The sequence below is a fragment of the Brassica oleracea genome, chromosome C7 (genome assembly GCF_000695525.1).
Source record: "Brassica oleracea var. oleracea cultivar TO1000 chromosome C7, BOL, whole genome shotgun sequence".
In the NCBI taxonomy this organism is placed as follows: domain Eukaryota; kingdom Viridiplantae; phylum Streptophyta; class Magnoliopsida; order Brassicales; family Brassicaceae; genus Brassica; species Brassica oleracea.
The window spans coordinates 32,124,734-32,151,447 of record NC_027754.1 but is presented as its reverse complement, the minus strand read 5'-3'; the positions used below and the strand labels follow the sequence as shown (position 1 = coordinate 32,151,447).

General features: G+C 35.6%; 3 protein-coding genes, 1 long non-coding RNA gene and 2 pseudogenes across 8 annotated transcripts in view; 4 read left to right on the top strand and 2 right to left on the bottom strand.

Annotated features, from left to right (window-relative positions):
* Nucleotides 1-2,268, top strand: part of LOC106303110 (protein phosphatase PP2A regulatory subunit A-like) — a 3,889-nt gene extending 1,621 nt beyond the window's left edge. The window contains exons 3-11 of the mRNA XM_013739462.1: nt 77-174; nt 346-487; nt 599-679; nt 879-983; nt 1,103-1,285; nt 1,371-1,463; nt 1,541-1,680; nt 1,772-1,838; nt 1,921-2,268. Coding sequence (XP_013594916.1) covers nt 77-174; nt 346-487; nt 599-679; nt 879-983; nt 1,103-1,285; nt 1,371-1,463; nt 1,541-1,680; nt 1,772-1,838; nt 1,921-2,040 — 1,029 coding nt within the window. The 3' untranslated portion in view covers nt 2,041-2,268. The remainder of the gene's footprint in view (nt 1-76; nt 175-345; nt 488-598; nt 680-878; nt 984-1,102; nt 1,286-1,370; nt 1,464-1,540; nt 1,681-1,771; nt 1,839-1,920) is intronic.
* Nucleotides 2,269-3,009: 741 nt separating this feature from the next.
* Nucleotides 3,010-4,534, top strand: LOC106305210. Of its 4 annotated transcripts, none has more exons than XM_013741582.1 (5): nt 3,010-3,092; nt 3,246-3,377; nt 3,482-3,716; nt 3,820-4,307; nt 4,390-4,534. In XM_013741582.1, exons 1-4 carry the CDS (start codon nt 3,054-3,056, stop codon nt 4,014-4,016), a joined length of 603 nt encoding a protein of 200 aa, XP_013597036.1. In that variant the 5' UTR covers nt 3,010-3,053; the 3' UTR covers nt 4,017-4,307; nt 4,390-4,534. The 4 variants fall into 4 exon arrangements, with proteins under 4 accessions (XP_013597036.1, XP_013597035.1, XP_013597038.1 ...); XM_013741581.1 differs by lacking the exon at nt 3,010-3,092 and having other exon boundaries at nt 3,168-3,377; nt 3,820-3,977; nt 4,133-4,307; XM_013741584.1 differs by lacking the exon at nt 3,010-3,092 and having other exon boundaries at nt 3,168-3,377; nt 3,820-3,977; nt 4,124-4,307.
* A 1,937-nt stretch (nt 4,535-6,471) lies between these two features.
* On the bottom strand, nt 6,472-14,061 carry LOC106303109 (annotated as a pseudogene).
* A 23-nt stretch (nt 14,062-14,084) lies between these two features.
* Nucleotides 14,085-14,598, top strand: LOC106304387. The gene is made up of 2 exons (XR_001262729.1): nt 14,085-14,166; nt 14,249-14,598. It is a non-coding gene; the product is annotated as an uncharacterized LOC106304387 (long non-coding RNA).
* A 908-nt stretch (nt 14,599-15,506) lies between these two features.
* On the top strand, nt 15,507-16,555 carry LOC106303107 (annotated as a pseudogene).
* Nucleotides 16,556-24,091: 7,536 nt separating this feature from the next.
* On the bottom strand, nt 24,092-26,714 carry LOC106304501 (probable transcription factor KAN3). 2 transcript variants are annotated; one of them, XM_013740909.1, is made up of 5 exons: nt 26,405-26,714; nt 25,866-26,161; nt 24,915-25,203; nt 24,744-24,817; nt 24,092-24,520 (listed from the first exon to the last, which is right to left on the bottom strand). In XM_013740909.1, exons 1-5 carry the CDS (start codon nt 26,547-26,549, stop codon nt 24,194-24,196), a joined length of 1,131 nt encoding a protein of 376 aa, XP_013596363.1. In that variant the 5' UTR covers nt 26,550-26,714; the 3' UTR covers nt 24,092-24,193. The 2 variants fall into 2 exon arrangements, with proteins under 2 accessions (XP_013596363.1, XP_013596362.1); XM_013740908.1 differs by having other exon boundaries at nt 24,744-24,820; nt 26,405-26,711.

Genomic DNA, 26,714 nt, shown 5'->3' with positions numbered 1-26,714 from the left:
ATCATGTGTGCTAATTGCTTAGTCTTTATGATGATAATCCTTGGATAAACTACACTTATGAGATGTTTAATCTTTGTACTTTGTCACTGAGCAGGATAAGTCTTGGCGTGTGCGTTACATGGTAGCAAATCAGCTCTATGAGCTTTGTGAAGCCGTGGGACCTGAGCCTACTAGGTAAGGAGTCTTGGATAAACATGTAGTATGTTTTAATGAAGTTCTTTAGGCCTATTGCATTATATGCATTTCTATATTGGTGGATTACCTCTTCAGAGGTATGATTATCAATATATTTGATGATACCCGTTGCTTCTTCCTAATACTATTTAATGTTCCTTCTATATCAAGGACGGAACTGGTGCCTGCATATGTGCGTCTACTTCGTGACAATGAGGCTGAAGTACGCATAGCAGCTGCTGGAAAAGTTACTAAGTTTTGTCGGATCCTAAACCCTGAACTTGCTATTCAGCACATTCTCCCCTGCGTAAAGGTACATTCTAAGAGACCCGTGTGAGAATCTCAATTTTTTTCAAAGAATCAATGACTCGACACTTATAAGCTGTTACATAGTACTTATAGTTTCTTTTAATTCTACCTGTAGGAGCTATCAACAGACTCATCTCAACACGTCAGATCTGCACTGGCTTCAGTTATAATGGGAATGGCTCCAGTCTTGGGTAAGGTAAGACAGTTCGCAAATATAGATGTGTGTTGACTCTACAGTGATGGGAAAGATGTACGTTAGTATTTAACTCAGCCTTTTCGTCCAATAATTGTACCTGGAAAGTGCCCATAACCGTGATCAGTTGTACAGAGAGATTTTTTTTGTTGGATTGTATATGTTGCATACGTTAACCTTTACATTGATTTTTCCAATGCAGGATGCAACAATTGAGCATCTCCTTCCAATCTTTCTTTCGCTGTTGAAAGATGAGTTTCCAGATGTACGCTTGAACATCATCAGCAAACTCGACCAAGTGAACCAGGTTTGACCAACTTACCCAAACAAAATTTTCTCATGTCAATGGTTTCACAGATAAACATTATTCAACTTTTTTTGCTTATCGACTTTCACTTGATGATTCCAATATTTTATATTTGGCAGGTTATTGGGATTGATCTACTATCGCAATCCTTGTTGCCAGCAATTGTAGAACTTGCTGAAGATAGACACTGGAGGGTAAGACTTGCTATCATTGAGTACATACCTTTGTTGGCAAGTCAGTTAGGTGTTGGCTTCTTTGACGATAAGCTTGGCGCTCTTTGCATGCAATGGTTACAAGACAAGGTTCTGCTTTCTCTCTCAAACCAAAGATATTCTTAAATAACAAATCAGTTTCTCCTTATAAATATTGAAGCGGCGGTCTCTTCAGGTCCACTCAATCCGCGAGGCTGCTGCCAACAATGTGAAGCGTCTTGCTGAAGAATTTGGTCCTGAATGGGCAATGCAGCATATAGTTCCACAGGTTTGTCTAGGTTTTACAAGAATCAGTGTTTACCTTCTTATTAGAGTCAACCAATGTTTTTTTTCATTAATCTGCAGGTTCTTGAGATGATCAGCAACCCTCACTATCTGTACCGTATGACCATTTTGCGTGCGGTTTCTCTTCTTGCACCAGTGATGGGCTCAGAGATCACATGCTCCAAGCTCTTACCTGTCGTGATGACCGGGGCTAAAGACAGGCAAGTTCTCATTGTAAACTAGTTATTGACTCGCATGATTTTGCTTCAAACATTTTAAGTGTATAAACAAGATTATTTTTTACTACCACAGAGTTCCAAACATCAAATTCAATGTCGCTAAGGTGCTTCAATCCCTCATTCCAATTGTCGATCAATCGGTAAGTGTATATATATGTCTAAAAAGTCAGAACAACCATCAGGTTTTGTTTTAATTTTTGGTTTGGTGGTGAAAAATAAAAGGTTGTAGAGAAGACGATTCGTCCAGGGCTTGTGGAGCTAAGCGAGGATCCAGATGTTGATGTCAGGTTCTTTGCAAACCAAGCTCTTCAATCTATTGATAATGTGATGATGTCGAGCTAAAAAAAAACTTTTAAATCTCTGTCCCTGGTTTTCTATTTGATGCAAGATTCTAAACTCTCAAGACTTTGTAACGTAAGTAACTGAGAACTCTTGTGTTCTGTTTTTTTTTATTTTTTCATGCAAACTGCCTAAGTTGTCTACTGTCTTGTGTTATGTTGTGGTTGGTTTTTTTGTAAGTTATCCTTTTTAGTTATTGAACATTTTTCGCAGAACATGCATGTTTCCTCATCGCTTTGAATGGTTGTTCAGTCTCATACAGTTGGAACTAATCGGACCAACATGTTGGCATACATGTTCGTTATAACTGAAAAATATTGTTATATATCAAGTCTGAATGCAAGGATTAGATCCTGGCATGTAAATTGTTCTTTGTTCAAAGACGAGAGAATCTCAATGTGATTGTGAAAACAGTCAATTCTAAACTTTTTTCGTTGACTCTATCTACCCCCTCGTAATGACTTCTCTTGCACAAATTCCCCGGAAATATCATATCGTCGATTAGTTTTTTTTCTTTTGTAACTTATATCGTGGATTAGTTTAAATCGATCAAACAATATGATTAGATAACTACAGTTATTTTTAACCATATTTAACTAACAAATCAAACTACTTACATTACATTTATATGTTGCCAAATCTATTTGCTTAGAAGAGTATAATAATTTAGGTTTAGTTGTATAAGTAGTTTTGATTTTAGAGAAAAGGGCTCTGAAAAAACCGTAGGCTTGTTTGAATTCAAATTTTATTTTATTTCCTTTTTCCACAGATAATCACAATCGAATTATACAAATTTCTGAAAACCCCTCCTGAAAATAATTTCCTAAAAATCAGTGATTTGGTTAATATCATGATTTTCCTCTCCACCGTAGAATATGATGAGTTAATTATTTTTCTGGTTATATAGAAATACATCGAATCCTAAACTTCATCCTTATCTCTTCTTGTGTTTTTCTTTTGCATGTTGTCCTTGTCTACAAGTTACATTATCAAGTGTCTGTAACGAGACAAAAACAATGATGCGTTACTTTATTCCCATACCTAAAACTAAAAAGGTAAATTTTAAAAATTCTCTCTTTATCCTTCGTTATTATTAGTCGATTCGTATAGTGGTTACCTTGTCATCGAATGTTTCATTTGTTAGTAGTATTAGATTTTGATTGATGTCCGAGAAAATTAACAGCAGAGCCTTCTTTGGTTTTAAACAGATTGTTTTGGGGAATGTGTTCAAGTTTACGGAAAAGGAAACGAAAACTGAGCTTAACATAAGCTTGAGCCGTAAACAAGTGGAAGATTCCATTAGTAGAAGCTCCCATGGAGTTGAGGCTATTGTTAGAGAGGTAAAATCTTTTTGAAAGAGCATATGAACATCTTTTTTAGGGTTTCTTTTTTTCTCAGTCAAAGTCAGAGGGTTATTTAATATTGTTATTCTTGTTTTTTTCAGGATCTTGTTAGAATTAAAGCGCACCTTCTTTTTCTCCGATATATGATAGACCACATGATACGATGGAGCAGTGGTTTGAACTTAGATTTCAAGTCTTCAAATGGTCTAAGCCTTGCGAGTATATTTCAGCTTAAATCTACACCATTCTTCCGATCTATGTTGTTTGAGCTTCATATGATACTATTTATTTACGCTCTAAAGCTCAGGGAGAAAGCAATGGTGTTAGCCTCCAAAGGTTATTATCTTCCTTTCTCATACTAAAGAAATATTTTAGGCATGGTCTTATCCATGTGTTTTCTTTTCTCTATGATAACTTAGTTTATGTTGATTTAAAGCAGATATGGTGGAATCCACAAAGGCATATAGAGAAGCAGCTGGTGTTTTTGACTATGCATGTAAGATTGGTCATACTGATTGGTCATATATCGAGAAGTTTCCGGAGTTAACATCTCCCGTTTGCTCCTCTTTGAAGCTCATTTGTTTAGCTGAAGGACAGGTCAGTTTTCTCATTTTGCTTACAGTAGATTGTGACTAAAGGCTATAACCAACATTGTCAGTTTTGGCTATAACCAAATATTTTTGTGATTGCTACATGAACACACTAGCACTTTTTCACACACGGATGTTGATAAGTACCTTTAGGTTTTTTAGGGCTTTGTCCCTTACATAATAGGCTGTGACGGCAAATAAGGCCAAAGAGAAGGGGACAAGTGCAAGTCTAGTGGCAAAGCTCCATTACGGTGTCACACAATTTGTTGCTGAAGCCAATGCTTCTCTATTATCCAAAACTAACACCCAAGTTAAACAACTCTCATCACGATTTTTGGTAAGTCCTTATTCGTCGCATAATCTTGAAGAGCTTGCGTGGGATCTTGAATTAGAGTTTCTCATGATTTTGATAAAAACAGGATTATGTGTCGACATTGGGAGCTTTGCACGAGCTAAAGAGTGGAAAACACTTAGCTGAAAGCTTGGAATCGGAAGGGGAATTAGGAGAAGAAGCCATTGAAGAAGAAGAAGTTTTGAAAAAAAAAATCAATTTTTTTATTTATTTATTTAAATAATGATTTATTATATATATAGAGAACAAGGGTGTAAAAGTTTTTTGTCATTTAAAGAAGAAGATATTTTTGAAAATGTATCTTTAGTGGTGGTAAAGATGAAAAGTGGTATCATGAAAGTGGTAAACATGAAATTTCCCCTTTAAAAATTGGGTCAGAAATCTAGTAAGAGGAACTCAAACGCTTAGTTTCTCATTTTAAGTTTCTAAACAACTTTTTTTTTACTTTAATATAAGGGAAAATTTCATGTTTATCACTTTCATGGTACCATTTTTCATCTTATATCATTGTTCTCTATATATATAACAAATATTTATTTCAATAAATAAAAAAGAAATAAAAAAATAAATAAAGATTTTTTTATGTTTTCGAATTATATTTTTTCAAATTCGAACTCTTTTATAAATTTTTTTTTTGAATTTTTTTTTCGATATTTCTTTTAGAAAATCGTAAATTATGTTTGAAACTGTTTTTTTTTAAATTTTTTATATTTTTACAGTATTTATTTATATATTTATCAGAATCTTAAATTTCACATTCCAAAAATTCTACATCACCCCTCAACTCTAAACCCTAAGTCTAGATTAGTTAACTCTAGGGGTATAAGTGTCTTTTACCTTTCATTAAAAGTGAAGATAAAAGTAGTTAGTGTAAACATGAAAAGTGGTAATATGAATGTGGTATTTGTGTCAATTCCTTTAATATAATGTAAGTAATAATTAAAGGAAAAATTTTATGTTTACCACTTTCATGATACCACTTTTCATCTTTACCACAAGTAAAGTGACATTTTTAAAAATACATTCTTCATTAAGTGGCAAAAGACTCTTATACCCTTGTTATCTATATATATATATATAATAAATCATTATTTAAATAAAAAAAAAATTAAATTTTTTTTTTTATGTTTTCGAACTATACTTTTTCAAATTCAAATTTTTTTATAATTTTTTTTTTTGAATTTTTTATTTATTTATTTTCAAAATTTATTTTGAAAATCGAAAATTATGTTTGAAACTATTTTTTAAATTTTTTAAATTTTTTAAGTATTTATTTATATATTTATTAGAATCTTAAATTTCATATTCCAAAAATCCTATCACACTCCTCAACTCTAAATCCTAAGTGTAGATTAGTTAATCCAATGAGTATAAATGTCTTTTACCCTTCATTAAAAATGGAGGTAAAAATGGTTAGTGTAAACATGAAAATTGGTACTATGAATGTAGTATTTGCGGCAATTTCCCATAATTAAACTTTATTTCTTAGAAGATACCACTTACATGTTGCCTGTCTATAAAGTTTTTAGAGGAGTTCTGGCAAAGTCTTATTCAGATACGATATGTCAACTGTTCCTTAACTTTTTATTTTTTTAAATAATATTATTTCTATAGAATTTTGGGAAAATTTTAGGGATCGCGCAATTGCGAAGCAACTTTTCTTCTCCCTACTAGTAATGTTGCACTTTTTTTTTTTTTTTTTTTTTTGTTTAACCTGGAGGGACTTCCACCCCCAGGGGCCAACCCCTCGGCGCGAGGCGGACCATTTGGTACTATGGAGAATTAGATACCCCAATTACCTGGCCAGCGGTTCGAACCCGGGTGCGTATTGAGGCCGTAACTCTCTCAACACCACCAGGCCAACCCCGCTGGTTATGTTGCACTTGCATTGATGATATATTCTTATGAATCTGGTTCACATTTGAAAAACAGCACATGCGTTACCTAGTAGGGCCATTGTAACAACTATAAGCTTCCTTGGAATATCATTATAAAGATTTGAAATTAAAAGGGTGCATTATCATAAAATGGACCTTAAGATTTGCATTGGTCTAAAGTTTAAACTTGTATGGAATTGTGTTGCTTGAATAAGCCTTATAGTGTATCACCTTATCTACTGATTTTGTATATATGCTTTTGACTGGTTTAAAATGTAAATTTAATTATGTTTTAAGTTAATCCAACGGGACTGGACTAACAAGCAAGGACATGACACGCTCAACAGTCTTGGCTATGACGGAACGTCCATGACCATCACCGTGTTGATATATGCACTGCGACATGCGTGTCAGGTTCATTGCGGCTTCCACAAAACCTCGAGGGACTAATGCAATTTTTGTTTCGTAATTCATTTCGTTCCACGTGTCGCTGATCATCTGCTGCACGTGTGCACGTGCCTCTTTCTCAGATGCTCCAGTTTCATGCATGTAACAATGGACCGATTTGAGCACGTCTCCTCTCGCCAATTCATCCTACAATTAAACAAACTCACTCACTCACTCATAGTATATTTACATCAACGATCAATTTTTAGAACAATATTTTCTTATTTTGTAATATTCTTGTAAGATATTTACCTGCGAAGTTGCAAGATCATTAGCTAAACGGAGGACGATGGCGGAGCATCTGACAACATGTTGTCGGTCCTCAGACAAAGATTCCAAGATTTGAATTGAGATTTGGTCAGAGAAAACGCAGTACAAGTGGATTAAAAACGCTGGAACTGATGTTGATATCCAAGCATTTTGCATGTATTCTTCCAAGCTTGGTTTGTAACCTCTTTTGTACCATTTTGCTTCCACTAGATATGCTTTACACAAATCCGCCCACTATTTTTCCACAAAAAAAAGTGTAAGAAAATAATAATATACAATTTTAAGTTATAAATGTTTAAACTTACTGATTTTCTGAGAAAAGGAATGACGTCGATATTTTTATGTTTTAGGATATTTTTTTTTGCCAAAGATTTGAATTTCGTATAAATACGAGAAGAGTTTGTAAAACTTTACAAAAATAATAAGACTAGATGGGATGCACTTTGGCAAAAAGGATAAAAACAAAGTGTAAACCATAAATAGAAGACTTCCTAATCATGCCTTAGCCAAGATAGCATAAGGTTTTTGAAACTCTTCTTGATGTGTTGTTTCCCCAAGATTGTGTCTCTGATATTACGATCAATGAGTCTGTAAATCGTTGGAGGAGCAGTCGAGATACCGTCGTGTAGACGCTTGTTCCGTTCTCCCCAGATACTATAGATAGTTGCGTGAGCAACAATTCTTTTGAGCATCAGTGGAGCAGTGGAATCCCTTAGAGATAACTACTCAATAAAAGATGTCCAAGTGATGAAGCAAGAGTGGGAATATCCCAACCTTCTCAGAACCAAGACCCAAATCTGTTTACTAACTTCACATCGCAAAAGCAAATGATCTCGAGTCTCTGGTGTTGAGTCGCATAGACAGCAGTTAGATGAGATGCCAAGGCCCCAACTTGTTAGTCGTACTCGAGTTGGCATTCTATCGTTCTGTGCGATCCACATCAAGAAAGCATGGCGAGGTGTTGCTGATCTGAACCAGACACTGCTTGACCAAGTGACTGCAGGAGCTCTATTTCTAATCGCTCCCCAAGTGCGAGATGCAGAGTATCGCGGAAGATTCTCACCATCAATGAACCAGTAAAACTCATCATCTGTTTGGGAGGTAGTAGGCAGCTGAATACTAGTGAGATGAATGTGTAGATTCTCTGCCGCAGGTGAGCGAGCACCTCTCAGTCTCCAACCATTATGGTCACAACTATCAGCAACTGATGCGAACAGAGGAATTGAGAGTTCACGTGGACCTGTCTCACCGAATAAATCAATTAACCGACCTAGAGGGGTCCAAATATCCCACCAAAAGCTTATTCTGTCACCCTTTCCAACCTCTGCTCTCAAGAAATTTGTAGCTAGATGCCACAGGTTTAACAGTGACCTCCATGTCCCTGAGCCTGACTTTTTAGCGTCCAGGCTCCATAAACTCTCATCACCAATCTTATACTTCCTAATCCATGAAGCCCATAAAGAAGGGTTAGGAACATATAACATCCAAATCAGCTTTAGGCAAAGGGTCTTGTTCCAAATTTCCAGGTTCCTAAAGCCGAGCCCTCCTTCTCTTTTAGGTAAACAGATTGTGCTCCACGCAATCTTAACCACTCCACGATCAGTAATATTTCCGGTCCATAAGAAGCGAGAGCATAAACTTTGAATTTGCTGTAAGCATCCTTTAGGCAGAACAAATGCCGAAGTCCAGAAGTTTATAGTTCCATAGATAACTGAGTTAATCAGCTGAGCATGACCAGCATAAGACAGCTTTTTACAAGACCAAGCAGTGAACTGACCCGATATTTTCACCAACAGTGGCCTGTATTCGGATATGCGCAGCTTACGGTGCATCAGAGGAAGGCCCAAGTAACGGATAGGCATTGAACCGGGAGTAAAACCAAGACTTCGCAGATCAGTAGTTTCAGCCTGGTTCAACCCTCCTACAAAGAGTTCTGTTTTTTCTTTGTTCATCCTCAATCCAGACCAAGTGGCAAATAACTCCATAGTATCAACGATATTAGCAAGGGAGTTTTTCTCACCAATCAAATAAAATCATAATATCATCAGCAAAGGCAAGATGTGTTACCTCAAGGTCTGATGTCTTCGGATGGTAGCCAATATCCCCAACTCTAAACTTCGCATTTAGCATCTGAGAGAACACTTCCAGCGCAATGACAAATAGATAGGGAGAGAGCGGGTCGCCCTACCGTAAACCCTTTGACCCCTTAAAATAGCCACACAACTCACCATTAATTGATATAGAGAATCTGGTAGTTGTTATACACTGAGATACCAGCTTCCGGAAGTGGCTTGGAAACCCGAGGGCTTCGAGCGTATTCAATATGAAGTCCCAATTAAGCGAATCAAAAGCCTTCTGTAGATCAACTTTCAGCATACACCGCTTTGAGATTTCTTTCCATTTATATCCAGACACAAGCTCTGTCGCTAAGAGTACATTTTCAACTAGTAGACGTCCTGGAACGAAGGCTGATTGGGCAGAGGAGATAAGCTTAGGCAGGGCAGCTTTAAGCCTGTTTGCTAGCAGCTTAGAAGCTACCTTGTAGAGGGTATTGCAACAGGATATGGGTCTGAATTCAGTCATCCGGTTAGCATTTGCCTTCTTCGGAATTAGGGAAATGATCGTTGAGTTCCATTGTTGGAGAAGACACCCAGTTGATAGAAACTCTTTCACTGCTGCGATCATTTCTCTTCCTACCACACTCCAGTTTGCCTTGAAAAATTCTGCAGGATAACCATCCGGTCCGGGGGCTTTGGACTTTGGAAGGGAGAGGAAAGCAGCCTGTATGTCTGAATCACTGAACTCAGCAGCAAGAAGGCTCACAGCTTCTGCAGAACAATGAAGAGGCAAGAACGAGGCTATAGTCGACGGAGAAGGGGCAGCTGAAGTCGAAGGACCACCTAACAGATTTGAGTAGTAATCAACAGCATGCTTCTTTATGTCTTCAATCTGGTCAATGATGGCTCCATCACTATCAAGGAGAAAAACAATTTGGTTTTGGCCTGTCTTGTTTTAATTATCCTGTGGTAGTAGGCAGTGTTTGAGTCCCCATCTACAGACCATTGTACCCGTGACCTCTGTTTCAAGAAAGAATCTTCCGCTTTTGCCAAGACGTGCCAGCGACGATGAGCGTCTTGAACGACTTGGGTAGAGGAAGGAGATGGGTTTGTAAGAACACTTTCTTGAGCAAGACACAGCTCTGAGAATGCAGCTTCTACGCGTTGCTCCAGCTGGGAAAAGTGCGCTCTGTTGAAGGTTTTAATAATTCCCTTGAGCTCCTTCAGCTTTTTAGTGACTCTTAACTGATTTGTTCCAGAGAAGTTCAAAGAGTTCCAACAGTTACGAAGGATCTCAACAAATTCCTCATGTTGATTCAAGTGAGCGAAGAATTTAAATGGTCTCTTTTGCTTTGGCCTAGATTAATCGAAGAAAACACAACAGGGACTGTGGTCAGAGATCCCCGGTACGCCAAAGACCCCGATAGACTCTGGACACTTCTGAAGCCATGCTGCATTAGTGAGGATTCTATCCAATTTCTTTGATATGTGTCCATTTGACCAAGTAAAAGAACTCCCGCAGTAGGGAAGATCAAACAAAGCAGTGCTGTCAACACAGTCTTTGAAATCCCTCAAGCCCCGTGAGAAAGATAATTGATCAGTCTTTGAGTGCTCTGATGGATGTAAAATCTCATTAAAGTCACCGAGAATGATCCAAGGGGTATTAATCACCTGCTGAGATACTGAACATGCTTCCAACTCGCTCCATAGTGTACGTCTTTCAATTCTGCAGTTGGAACCATAGATAAACGAAACCAGAAACTCCTGATTTATCTGTGGGAGCTTCACAACACAAGAAGTCATTTGGCGAGAACTCGAGATAATCCTTACTTTAACCGAAGTGTGCCAAACAACCCATATCCTCCCCAAGTCCGCGTGGTCATAGTTTCCATGAAAAGACCAACCCGGTAAAATAGAATCTAAAACCTTAGCCGACTTAGATAACTGTACATGTGTCTCCACGAGACCACCGAAAATTGGTTTATTCTTCCGCATCCATTTTCTAAAACCCCTCCGTTTCACAGGATCATTTATTCCTCTAATATTCCAACAAAAAAGATCCATTTAAGAAGTTAAGGTTTAGAGGATTAAAGGGCCTCCACCCCTAGACTTTCCTTTTAACTTTTTCTTCATTCTTCGAGAAATGACTTCAATATACTTGTCATTTCCATCGTCCGGATTATCCTCCTCTCCTGAAAACTTGCTGCCTTCAGACACATGACCAGACATAAGGAGACAAATCCACACAAAGACCACCATCCCTCAGATCATTGAACTCGACGAGGGCAGACTGTTGTGGAGCCTTAACACGCTGAGACTGATTGTTGGTGGGGGACAGGGATCGCATCCTAATACCCATCTCCTTGGCTCGTCGTGGCGAAGTTGATGTTCTTTTGGGATGTGGTGGTGTTCGTATTACCAGTTCATCTTTCTTTCCAGTAGTAGCATCCGAGGAGATCAAAACATCTGTGCTCTTTCCACTCACTGGCCTGTAGACAGCCTTTGTCTGCGTTACAATCGGGAGTAAGTTTTTTATAGGTGCCTTTCCTTTCGCCTTCTCGCGATTGTACCTCGAACACTCAACCGTTAAGTGCTTTACGGAGTTGCAGAGAGTGCAGGTCTTCGGTGCTGCTTTGCAACGGGATATGGAGTGTCCCACTTTCTTGCAAAATGAACATAAAGCCGGGAGGAAAGGGCTAGTGACTGAGATGCGACGAGTCTCACCACTTTCGAACCGAGCATTTACGAATTCTGGCAGCGGTTTTCTGGGATCTATAACAGTGTAGACTTTTGCCACCTCAATATTTGTTAGATGCTCTGTTGATGGGTGAAGGCAAACCGGCTGTCCAACCATTCCCGCTATCTCCTTCAAGGCATCTCCGTTGAAGAACTGTAATGGGACTCCGCGAAATTCAAGCCAAACTGGCACCATATTGAGTTCAGGTTTGGTCTGTTGAATACCCGGAGACCACTTGGCAACAAACATCGAAAGACCATCAATCTGCCATAGACTTTGGCTTAAGATGCGTCTACGGGCGTGAGGACAAGGGACGCGGAAGAGAAAAGCCTGGTTGTCCATCTTGGATACTGTTAAATCTCTGCGATGTTTGCTCCAGATACCGTTTACAATCGCGTGAACAGCTCCCCGAGCAGGGGCTTCGTCATAGAACTGACCTATGATGAAGCATTCCCAAGCCTTTTTGTTCTTCTCCACTACGGCGTTGGGTATGGTAACACACGGTTCGCCTGAGTCGAGCAGAAAAGGTTTCTCCTTTGGGTAGAGCTTTATGTTAGCTTCCTTCACAAAGCCTTTCCAGAGCTCTGCTGGACTTGGAGTAGAAGGTGAAGCCGTAGGATTTGCAGGAGAGGGGACGTGGACGTCTTGTCTATCCTGAGGAGAGTTCGTTTCTGTCACTGTTTCAATACCAGTGTTAGTTGCAGCCGTGGTATCAGAGAATGTAGAACTAGGTATAGTAACTTCTGTAGCTAGGTTTTCAAGATTGGGGGAAACAATCTCCATGGCCGGATCTGCTACGACAGCAGCAGTTGGGGCATCAATTGCTGGAGAAAGGTCGCTTGCAGCCTTTCCAGCGGTGGAATCAGAATCAGGTCTCTGTTTTGCAACGAGAGAGAGACTTTGATACAGAGGAACTCGGTGGAGACGAGTTATGACGAGTGTGGGAAACATTGGAACCCTTTCCTTTCGCCGATTTCTTCTTTGCCATCCCGGATGGGGGTGACCGGCGCCGGAGGCGGCGTCGGAGGAGGTGAAACGAAGAGGTCTTCAGGTTTGAGAGAGTTTTCGCAAAGCGCGTGAGGTCCTCCCGTTCTCTCTTTCTTTCATACTTCATATGTTTTAGGATATCACACCCAAAGCCATTGATTTCATTGTACAAAACAAGAAAACATAGCCTCATGTACTCAGGGAGCTTATCAAGACGATTTACATCCCAACTGCAATATATACGATTTGTTAGTACAGTAACACATTTGTAAATAAAACCTTGAAAAATAAATTATCAAATTATTTCATCAGCATATCACTGTTTCTATAACATATTTCTAAAATATTATATAAAAGGTGATTTGATAAATAAATACGCAAACTTTGCTAGTGAACATATTTTGACAATTAGTTTTAAAATATTTCAAATAACAGTTGCAACAATAGTTTTTAAAAAAAAAATTAACAGTTTGTTTTATATTAAGTAGACATATAATTCAATCATTAGTTTAAAATCAGTTCCAATTATTACGATCTACCAAGAAAACTAAGCAGTTTTGTTGGATAGTAGAGTCCTTACTTATCAACCATGGCAGCGAAGAGTTCAAGTTCTTCAAGAGTGCCATAAATATCGTAGATGTCGTCAATGGTTGTTACAAGTGCATTAATAATAGTCAAGATTCGTCGTGTATATCCAAATTGAGGTTCGTATATTATTCCAACGTTCCAAAAGTAATTCTCGACTATTACATCTCTTACAAAGGGTAGTTGATTACTTACACATGTCTCCTTCCACCAGCTTGTATCATTAAAAGAGAGATGATTAGAAAGAGTAAATTTCGTTGTGATATATAAAATATAGTATGTATTGCTTGTATTAGTCTATCACATGTTGTCCAAAAAAAAAGTCTATCACATTACCTGGTAGCGTATTTGAGTTCTTCTTGGTAAGAAGCGTGAATGATATTGAAATCGATTTTGGCCAGTTCCATCAAGGCAAGATTCATGTCATGTTTCTTTTCGTATGCATCTATGTACCATCTTGTCTCCAACCGTCTCATTCTCCAGTGATACGGCATTTCTAAATCATGGATTTCTCACGTGACTTGTAAGTTTCATTATCATGATCACTATTAACATATTCTCTTAGTTGTTCTATTGCAAAAGGTCTGATGACTTGATAAAGTTTAGTATCCGACTTGGTGGATAGATACGACGCTTCGTATAAAGTAATGATACTTTCTATATCATCACTCTTGAACGTATCACTTTCTATTTTCTCGACGATCACATCAAATACATCTGAAACAATCCGATCGCGTCATCAAACTAGTTATTGACTCGCATGATTTTGCTTCAAACATTTTAAGTGTATAAGCAAGATTATTTTTTACTACCACAGAGTTCCAAACATCAAATTCAATGTCGCTAAGGTGCTTCAATCCCTCATTCCAATTGTCGATCAATCGGTAAGTGTATATATATGTCTAAAAAGTCAGAACAACCATCAGGTTTTGTTTTAATTTTTGGTTTGGTGGTGAAAAATAAAAGGTTGTAGAGAAGACGATTCGTCCAGGGCTTGTGGAGCTAAGCGAGGATCCAGATGTTGATGTCAGGTTCTTTGCAAACCAAGCTCTTCAATCTATTGATAATGTGATGATGTCGAGCTAAAAAAAAACTTTTAAATCTCTGTCCCTGGTTTTCTATTTGATGCAAGATTCTAAACTCTCAAGACTTTGTAACGTAAGTAACTGAGAACTCTTGTGTTCTGTTTTTTTTTATTTTTTCATGCAAACTGCCTAAGTTGTCTACTGTCTTGTGTTATGTTGTGGTTGGTTTTTTTGTAAGTTATCCTTTTTAGTTATTGAACATTTTTCGCAGAACATGCATGTTTCCTCATCGCTTTGAATGGTTGTTCAGTCTCATACAGTTGGAACTAATCGGACCAACATGTTGGCATACATGTTCGTTATAACTGAAAAATATTGTTATATATCAAGTCTGAATGCAAGGATTAGATCCTGGCATGTAAATTGTTCTTTGTTCAAAGACGAGAGAATCTCAATGTGATTGTGAAAACAGTCAATTCTAAACTTTTTTCGTTGACTCTATCTACCCCCTCATAATGACTTCTCTTGCACAAATTCCCCGGAAATATCATATTTCGTTATTATTAGTCGATTTCGTATAGTGGTTACCTTGTCATCGAATGTTTCATTGTTAGTAGTATTAGATTTTGATTGATGTCTGAGAAAATTAACAGCATAGCCTTCTTTGGTTTTGAACAGATTGTTTTGGGGAATGTGTTCAAGTTTATGGAAAAGGAAACGAAAACTGAGCTTAACATAAGCTTGAGCCGTAAACAAGTGGAAGATTCCATTAGTAGAAGCTCCCATGGAGTTGAGGCTATTGTTAGAGAGGTAAAATCTTTTTGAAAGAGCATATGAACATCTTTTTTAGGGTTTCTTTTTTTCTCAGTCAAAGTCAGAGGGTTATTTAATATTGTTATTCTTGTTTTTTTTTTTGTTTTTTTCAGGATCTTGTTAGAATTAAAGCGTACCTTCTTTTTCTCCGATATATGATAGACCACATGAATAAGCCTTGTAATCTAGAAATCAGCAATCGTTTCACTAAAAATCTCAAGATACGATGGAGCAGTGGTTTGAACTTAGATTGCAAGTCTTCAAATGGTCTAAGCCTTGCGAGTATATTTCAGCTTAAATCTACACCATTCTTCCAATCTAAAGATATGTTGTTTGAGCTTCATATGATACTATTTATTTACGCTCTAAAGCTCACGGAGAAAGCAATGGTGTTAGTCTCCAAAGGTTATTATCTTTCTTTCTCGTACTAAAGAAATATTTTAGGCATGGTCTTATCCATGTGTTTTCTTTTCTCTATTATAACTTAGTTTATGTTGATTTAAAGCAGATATGGTGGAATCCAGAAAGGCATATAGAGAAGCAGCTGGTGTTTTTGACTATGTATGTAAGATTGGTCATTACTGATTGGTCATATATCAAGAAGTTTCCGGAGTTAACTTCTCCCGTTTGCTCCTCTTTGAAGCTCATTTGTTTAGCTGAAGGACAGGTCAGTTTTCTCATTTTGCTTACAGTAGATTGTGACTAAAGGCTATAACCAACATTGTCAGTTTTGGCTATAACCAAATATTTTTGTGATTGCTACATGAACACACTAGCACTTTTTCACACACGGATGTTGATAAGTACCTTTAGGTTTTTTAGGGCTTTGTCCCTTACATAATAGGCTGTGACGGCAAATAAGGCCAAAGAGAAGGGGACAAGTGCAAGTCTAGTGGCAAAGCTCCATTACGGTGTCACACAATTTGTTGCTGAAGCCAATGCTTCTCTCTTATCCAAAACTAACACCCAAGTTAAACAACTCTCAACACAATTTTTGGTAAGTCCTTATTCCTCGCATAATCTCGAAGAGCTTGCGTAGGATCTTGAATTAGAGTTTCTCATGATTTTGATAAAAACAGGATTATGTGTCGACATTGGGAGCTTTGCACGAGCTAAAGAGTGGAAAACACTTAGCTGAAAACTTGGAATCGGAAGGGGAATTAGGAGAAGAAGCCATTGGAGTCTTGCGCCGTTCGTTGGCCAGAGCAAAACTTACGACTCAGTGCCGGAGTGACACGTGGAATCGATCTTCAAGAAGGAGAGAGAGCAGGTGATTACAATGATGAACAAGTACGAGAGTTAAAATGAATCCATGATGCTTCAGTGTATCCTTTTAGAAGCTGACTTGCCTACTCTTCAAGGTGATAAAATTGTAAAGCTAATCCCTTATATTGACACCAAATAGATGAAAGAACTTAACTTTGAATTCTTATAAGAAACCAAGCTAATCCCTTGCGTTTTTACGGGTTCTTCATTTTTTTGGCGCCTGTTTTCTTATTCAAATACTAGTGAACAAAAAAAAAAATTGAGCGAAGTGTGCATTGAGATTTTTGTTTTCTACGAAAAAAATTAGTCATAATAATTAATGTATAAATTTATACTCCCTCTGTTTTATTATTTTATAATTTTCTTTTTTCCTTATTCCAAAGATACTCTTCAGATTTTCTAATGGAATTATTTATACAACACCATGTTTCGCTGTACTGCATTACAATCAGATCTGACAGCAAGAATATGCGTTTTAATTAATAACATTTTAGCAATATAAATAAATATTTTAGCAAAAACAGAAGATGCTTCTGTACCTTTTATTTTGGTTAAGATGTTTTCGTACTACTTCCATGATAAAGGATGTAATCAAAGGATACAACACTTGGAATATTTCCCACGAGGCACCAATAAGAACCATACTCAAAAAAATTTTGGATTTTGTTTCCATCTAATAACATCAACGACTTTTAATATAGTCCAAAGTTGTCGGCAAAAAATGAAATAGTTTCCTAACATTTTTAAATTATAAAGAATTTGTAGTTTATCTGAATTCGGCTCAATTTTTCGGTCACTAACCCAAATTGCGTGCAAATGTTAACAACACTCAACGATGAGATAACGAGCTTTCGTAACAATAAATTCCAAAATTAAGTTTTAACTGAATAAATGAATATTAATTAAGTCGTCTTGACCTATAGTAAAATAATTCCAGCTGAAACTTTTATCTTGAGTTCGATTCATTTTGGTCACTTAAGTATATAATTTAGATGTATTAATTGCGTACCAAAATGCAAAATTTCATGGGATTAATTTTTGGCCGTAGAAAGTTTTTAGGATCTTCATAGGTATAAAAAAAATTAACTAAATAATAATATTTATTTGAGAGTCCATATATGGACCGCGCCACTCTTTTAAAATTAATCTACACTTCTCTATGGGTGCGGGAAACCGCTAATTTTTTTAAAAAAAATTATTATTATTAAACAAAGATAATTCTTTCGTTTTAAAAAGATTCATGTTTTAAATAAAAATTTGTTTAAAAATAAGTTATGGGCTAAAAAAATTATGTTTTTATTGAAATTTTATTGGCTAAAAACTAAATAGAGAGAGTATTTTTTATTCTATGTGAAAATATGTTATGGGCACTAGAAAATATTCTCTTTGTTTTACACAGATAAATATTCTAAAATAAAAATTTACTTCAAATTATGTGTATATATATATATATATATATATATATATTTGTATGTAAATTTTATTAGTTAGCAATGATATATTATAAATTTCCAAAAATAACACTTATTCAAATATTGTTGAATTAAATTTATGAAAATAGCTAAACACATAAAATAATATATTTATGATTATTTTAATATGTGAAGCATAAAACATGCATTATTTAAAAATAAAGAAATAGTAAATAAATATATGAAGGATTCTAACTTTATCTCAAATTTGATATTGATTTTAAAATTATTTTAAATGATAACCAGTTTATAAATACTTTAAATTTATTATGAAAAAATAAAATTAACCTTATTAAATCATTTATCAATATTAGAAATTATTTATAGATATTTATAAGCCTCGCTCTACCCTTAAATATTAAACCCTAAACAATAACCATTAAACTTTAAATGGCTAAATCTAAACGTTTGGATATTTTCTATTAATTGTATTTTTGAAAGTGGTATCCAGTTTAATGTATTTCAATCAATTTCTCATAAATATATTAGAATATTAATTGTTATATATTATGTGCAGCTGTGGGGCAGTTCATATTAATTTAATTTAAACTTAATCGTGTAACTTTTAATAGAAATCATGTAATATTGAGAAACATATGTTCCCATTTCGACTGGTTTGGACTGTGGGCCTCATCATCGTGGATGGAAGAAAGAATTTTTGAAAGACTGATTTATTAATTTACTCATATAAGACTATATCTCATTGTCAAACTTGGTTTGATAGATCATAATCTCATTTAGAGAAGCTTAAAACAAGATTAGCACAAACTTTAAATAATGTTTTTATCACTTTAAATAATGTTCACATCAACTATTATGTTTATAAGTGAATGTGACAAACATAGAATGAACTAACGTTATACAATTACTAATTACGTCTAGTCGAATATTCCATATGAATATAGCATTAGTATATTACGAGAAGTAGACCAAGAAAAGCATTTGTTGCTTTTATTCTTCATGTTTTGATATCGTCCTAAAGTTAGCATCAAGAGCTGTTTAGGCTTTTAGTAACTGCGAAAGGTCGCATAAAAACCTGCTTTGATTAGCTTACCCATCCCTGACCTATTAATAATCATATCTTGAGGAAACCCTAATCAGAATCCTGTACTTTTTGATCTATCAACAAAATATTGAATTTAATAATATATACACATATCTATAGAATCTTAGATATTGTTATAATATTAAGATTTGAAATAGATCGAACCGTCATTTCGAAAACGTCAATAGCTCTTCTCTTTCTTTTTTTTTGGTCAAAATCAATAAGCTCTTCTCTAGATTCAAGTTCCCCATGGTTTTCCTATTAAAATTTGACATCATATTTTCATAGTATAATTTTATTTTTAATATATTCATTGTAACATTCAACTGTTAAAATTTTTTTTTAACATTTTCACTGTAATTAGCTTTACAAATGAAATTATCTTCCAATTTTAAACATTTCATCAAATTGATGCAAAATAAAATAATATTAATATAGAGGCATATATTTGAGCTTTGACGTAAGCTTAGCAACTATTCTACATTTCTAATTATAATAGTGGGTTTCAAAAAATTTGTAAGTGTTTAAAGGTGTATAAATTCATTTCTGTTATAAGATAAACTTTGAAATGATCCTCCACTCCTTTACCAACTCAAGCACTATGATCATCTACTCATCAAGCACTATGATCATCTACTCATCAAGCACTATGATCATCTACTCATCAAGCACTATGATCATCTACTCATCAAGCACTATGATCATCTACTCATCAAGCACTATGATCATCTACTCATCAAGCACTATGATCATCTACTCATCAAGCACTATGATCATCTACTCATCAAGCACTATGATCATCTACTCATCAAGCACTATGATCATCTACTCATCAAGCACTATGATCATCTACTCATCAAGCACTATGATCATCTACTCATCAAGCACTATGATCATCTACTCATCAAGCACTATGATCATCTACTCATCAAGCACTATGATCATCTACTCATCAAGCACTATGATCATCTACTCATCAAGCACTATGATCATCTACTCATCAAGCACTATGATCATCTACTCATCAAGCACTATGATCATCTACTCATCAAGCACTATGATCATCTACTCATCAAGCACTATGATCATCTACTCATCAAGCACTATGATCATCTACTCATCAAGCACTATGATCATCTACTCATCAAGCACTATGATCATCTACTCATCAAGCACTATGATCATCTACTCATCAAGCACTATGATCATCTACTCATCAAGCACTATGATCATCTACTCATCAAGCACTATGATCATCTACTCATCAAGCACTATGATCATCTACTCATCAAGCACTATGATCATCTACTCATCAAGCACTATGATCATCTACTCATCAAGCACTATGATCATCTACTCATCAAGCACTATGATCATCTACTCATCAAGCACTATGATCATCTACTCATCAAGCACTATGATCATCTACTCATCAAGCACTATGATCATCTACTCATCAAGCACTATGATCATCTACTCATCAAGCACTATGATCATCTACTCATCAAGCACTATGATCATCTACTCATCAAGCACTATGATCATCTACTCATCAAGCACTATGATCATCTACTCATCAAGCACTATGATCATCTACTCATCAAGCACTATGATCATCTACTCATCAAGCACTATGATCATCTACTCATCAAGCACTATGATCATCTACTCATCAAGCACTATGATCATCTACTCATCAAGCACTATGATCATCTACTCATCAAGCACTATGATCATCTACTCATCAAGCACTATGATCATCTACTCATCAAGCACTATGATCATCTACTCATCAAGCACTATGATCATCTACTCATCAAGCACTATGATCATCTACTCATCAAGCACTATGATCATCTACTCATCAAGCACTATGATCATCTACTCATCAAGCACTATGATCATCTACTCATCAAGCACTATGATCATCTACTCATCAAGCACTATGATCATCTACTCATCAAGCACTATGATCATCTACTCATCAAGCACTATGATCATCTACTCATCAAGCACTATGATCATCTACTCATCAAGCACTATGATCATCTACTCATCAAGCACTATGATCATCTACTCATCAAGCACTATGATCATCTACTCATCAAGCACTATGATCATCTACTCATCAAGCACTATGATCATCTACTCATCAAGCACTATGATCATCTACTCATCAAGCACTATGATCATCTACTCATCAAGCACTATGATCATCTACTCATCAAGCACTATGATCATCTACTCATCAAGCACTATGATCATCTACTCATCAAGCACTATGATCATCTACTCATCAAGCACTATGATCATCTACTCATCAAGCACTATGATCATCTACTCATCAAGCACTATGATCATCTACTCATCAAGCACTATGATCATCTACTCATCAAGCACTATGATCATCTACTCATCAAGCACTATGATCATCTACTCATCAAGCACTATGATCATCTACTCATCAAGCACTATGATCATCTACTCATCAAGCACTATGATCATCTACTCATCAAGCACTATGATCATCTACTCATCAAGCACTATGATCATCTACTCATCAAGCACTATGATCATCTACTCATCAAGCACTATGATCATCTACTCATCAAGCACTATGATCATCTACTCATCAAGCACTATGATCATCTACTCATCAAGCACTATGATCATCTACTCATCAAGCACTATGATCATCTACTCATCAAGCACTATGATCATCTACTCATCAAGCACTATGATCATCTACTCATCAAGCACTATGATCATCTACTCATCAAGCACTATGATCATCTACTCATCAAGCACTATGATCATCTACTCATCAAGCACTATGATCATCTACTCATCAAGCACTATGATCATCTACTCATCAAGCACTATGATCATCTACTCATCAAGCACTATGATCATCTACTCATCAAGCACTATGATCATCTACTCATCAAGCACTATGATCATCTACTCATCAAGCACTATGATCATCTACTCATCAAGCACTATGATCATCTACTCATCAAGCACTATGATCATCTACTCATCAAGCACTATGATCATCTACTCATCAAGCACTATGATCATCTACTCATCAAGCACTATGATCATCTACTCATCAAGCACTATGATCATCTACTCATCAAGCACTATGATCATCTACTCATCAAGCACTATGATCATCTACTCATCAAGCACTATGATCATCTACTCATCAAGCACTATGATCATCTACTCATCAAGCACTATGATCATCTACTCATCAAGCACTATGATCATCTACTCATCAAGCACTATGATCATCTACTCATCAAGCACTATGATCATCTACTCATCAAGCACTATGATCATCTACTCATCAAGCACTATGATCATCTACTCATCAAGCACTATGATCATCTACTCATCAAGCACTATGATCATCTACTCATCAAGCACTATGATCATCTACTCATCAAGCACTATGATCATCTACTCATCAAGCACTATGATCATCTACTCATCAAGCACTATGATCATCTACTCATCAAGCACTATGATCATCTACTCATCAAGCACTATGATCATCTACTCATCAAGCACTATGATCATCTACTCATCAAGCACTATGATCATCTACTCATCAAGCACTATGATCATCTACTCATCAAGCACTATGATCATCTACTCATCAAGCACTATGATCATCTACTCATCAAGCACTATGATCATCTACTCATCAAGCACTATGATCATCTACTCATCAAGCACTATGATCATCTACTCATCAAGCACTATGATCATCTACTCATCAAGCACTATGATCATCTACTCATCAAGCACTATGATCATCTACTCATCAAGCACTATGATCATCTACTCATCAAGCACTATGATCATCTACTCATCAAGCACTATGATCACCCACTCATTTACCAAATCAAGCACCATCTTTGATATTTTATGTATTGTTGCTCACTATAAATACCATCACTCATCTCACTCTTTTGTACACAATTACATCTTCTTCTTCTTCCTTATAATAAACTCTTTCTCTCATATTAAGTGTTATTTGCTTCCTACGGGTATTGAATTCTACTCTTATTTAAATTTCCCGATACTATAAATTATAAGTTATTTCATAACAATTTCATGATTAAATCTTGATTTTGAGTTAAGCTTTACGTAGTAGTTACAAAACTGTAGTATTACTTTAATACTAAAATGAAAGGCAACAAATAAAGAATGAACTTATAAAAAAAAGACTGATACACTCAACGAAAAAGGAGCCAACCTGCACATTTGTATCAATAATGCAATAAGAGAATAAAGTCTTAACTGGAAAGTTATAGTTATATTTTATATACAGGAAAATTTAGATTATGCTCTTCAGATTCCGGCATATTCTTCACATGAATGAACCATGTAATGTCTTCCGACTCGCAAGTTCCTGGTCTTTTTGTATAGCATACAAATATTTTAGATTTTCCTTTTTTCCAAAGATATAGTATGTTTTCTCTAATGTCATCTGTGTGACAACTATATGATTAGTATACATAAACGTGGCCGACAATACGTATATTTAGGGCAAGAAATATTATATTTGTGATGGCTGAAGTTCTAAAAATATGTTAATATCAATACTTTCGCTTCTGTATGCATGACTTTTTAGAGATTTAAAAAGATTAAAAACGAATTGGAAGAAGACGTTTTATTTACTACTAGTTCATGTAACGGTTTCAATGCATTCCATCTGTGCATGTTTAGACTAGTCCAAAACGATGTGGTCAAAATATATATTCGTTTAATGTAATGCGCCGTGCCAATTAATCAACGTAATTATTTAGAGTTTTTACATATCAGCTGTAAATTCTATAGTTGGATACATCTTTGATTTATATAATACTCTCTCTTTTTTCGCCAAAAATATCATTTTAACACTTTTTCTTATTACGAAAAGAATATCATTTTAAATTCTAAATGCATTTTATACTTAACTCAAGCTTAATATTAATTTTAAATATATTGATCTTATAAATAGTTTATTTATTTTAAATACTATTGATCAAATATGTGTAACTAATAAAAATATAATTACATTATAATAATTTAAAATTTTGTAAAAGGTGTCAAATTGATTTTTTTTGTTTTTTTTTTTGCGAAACAAAGGGATAACCATATGTAAAAAGTACAATCAAAGTTAAATTTAGCCTATGTAATATAATAGTATACAGAGTGTCGCTCCAAACATCTATATATATATAAACTCTTTCATTTCAATGCCTATATCCTTTTAATATATAATTATCAAAATGACTTATGACAATTTTGAATTTTTAGTCTTTGTACGAGTAGAAGAAGACATTGCTGGTGAGCTACACCGAACAATTCCTTTGTTAGAGCATCTTGATCTTTCTTCCGAAATCTCCCGACCAAAATTTGAATGGCTCGGCCACTCCGACGGTAACGGGCTGACCATAGGCCCGTAAATCCCGGTGGTTGTCTTACGTGATGCGACTGCGTTCGCCTTGGAGTGGTTAGCCTGTGGGACCCAAATTCCACCGACGACCACGAAATGTTGAGTTTGAGAGTCTCTGTTGTTAGGAATTGTTTGGCTAGGTCGTCTTGTATGCAGTCTGTATTTCTATTTATTATCCAAGAAAAAAAATAAAAGACAAAAAAATGTAGGCAAACTTTTTGAAGAAAATAAATTCAGTCAGTTGCTTTTAAAAAGGATATATAAACCGACAAACTTTAACTGTAGTATTCAAAATCCACGTGCGCGAGTGTCTTAATTTGGCATAGAAACATATTTAAATTTTCTACCAATTATGGAAATTCTATTTTTAAATTTTACTTTTACTAACCTGTAAATGACTCTTGACTTCATCATTTGTTAACCCGTCAACCTTCATAAGCTCTCTAATCTGTTTCGGCGTAGCTACTGCAAAATCCCATTACGGTACGAATTAATTGACTTTCATGAACCCTAATCAGAAATGGATATTAAAAATGTCAAATGAAATCAAAAAACGCACCATGAGGACCACCAAGCTGTTTAAGAGCGTTCAAGAAGCGTCTGTGCAACTCATGCGACCAACACCTTCTCTGCTTTCTTTGCCCTCTCCGACTGCTCCTGCCACCGCTTCCGCCTCTCTCAGCCTCCGTCTTTTGTCGACCGCTTCCGCTACTAGTAGTCGCAAGAGATATAATATAGTCATTTTTTTCGTTGCTCATTTCATAGCATGGCGGCTGATGAGACCCTGCTCCATTGTCATTTTCTTTGATCGGTTCTACCACCGTTTGTGTTTCTTGTTGTGAGCGCTCCTGAAAACGCAAGACAAGTATAAGCTTGAGACTATTACACCCTCCGTTTCATTTAATTGTTGCTGTACGAGAAAAAAATTTGTTTCAAAATAAGCGTCGTTTTAGAGTTTCAATGAAAAATGTATTAATAAGATTCTTCATTTTATTTTTTTATTGGTTAAAATATGGTTAGATGTATAGATAATTGTGTTTTTGTTTTGAAAATATACAAAATCATATGTTTTCTTAATTTGTGTGCATAAAGCTAAAACGACAATTAAAATGAAACGTATGGAGTATTTATCTTTAGCATCTTTCTTAGATGTGAACGTAAAAGCCAAAAGGAGAGAACTCCATATCTGCGTTTTGCATTTATTTAGTTATTTGTAAACTTATTTTATAATGAACAATGTTTTATATTACAAAAACTTTTTTTACTCATATTAACATGAACGCCTAAATTGCAATTGAAACAATAGAGGCCATAGTCTCTATTCTCATACTTGTTTATCCTCAAAACAAATTAAAATGAAATTTCACGATTTTTTAAAACGCAAAGATTATGTTTATATTTCAAAAAATATCGGTGTTAAATTATATATATATATATATATATATATATATTATATATAAACAAATAAAATATATCAAGATGCAAAGCCCTTTATTAGTTAGTATCTTACCGATTTACTAACGGGAACTGCCTCAGGTTGGTTCCAAAGCTGAACAGACTTGAGCCATTCAGATTTCATGTTCTTATCAACGAAATCTATGCCTGTGTCATGAGATTCGTGTTCAACATCATCATCTTCATAAACCTCTTCTTCTTCCTCATCTGTGGAGGCTGAAGATTGTTTGACAGGTAGGAACAGATCCAAGACGGGTCCACATTCTCCGGTGGTCTGCTCCGAGCACTCTGGTTGTCCGTACAAGGTATCTGTCGTAGTCCCTGATATTTCCTTTTTATATGCCTCGATCGCTAAAATTCCAAAATCAATAAATAATTTGAATCTTTAGATCTAACACCAATCCACATATTTACACACAACTCCGTCTTAATATCTAATACATACTTATTGTAGATGTCAATATACATAAATCGGAATTTTCTGTTAGAATTTTTAATCTGCAAACAGATCGAGATATTGCGACCTACATCCGAAAATACGTTATATTATATATACAAACGTAGATGCATATGTATCTATGTATAGAATTATACCTCGAGTGACAAGCTCTAAGCAAAGTGGAAGCTCGCGTTGGAAGACATTGATCTTGCGGCGTTCTTCTTCAAGAGCTTCGATGTACTCACAACATTTTTCACGTTTCTCGTTATATTTCATCATATTGCTTAAGCTCTTAATCATGGTGATTTTACAGATTAATCCACCTTTTGATAGCTGTGCAGTACTCTTTAAACAAGAGGATGGGGTTGTGTCTCTTTATAAAGAGAACAAATATATGGCTCTATAGGGTCTCTCAAGGATCATTATCTTGAAAGAGAAGTCGAGTCGTTGCATTGCAAGTCGAAT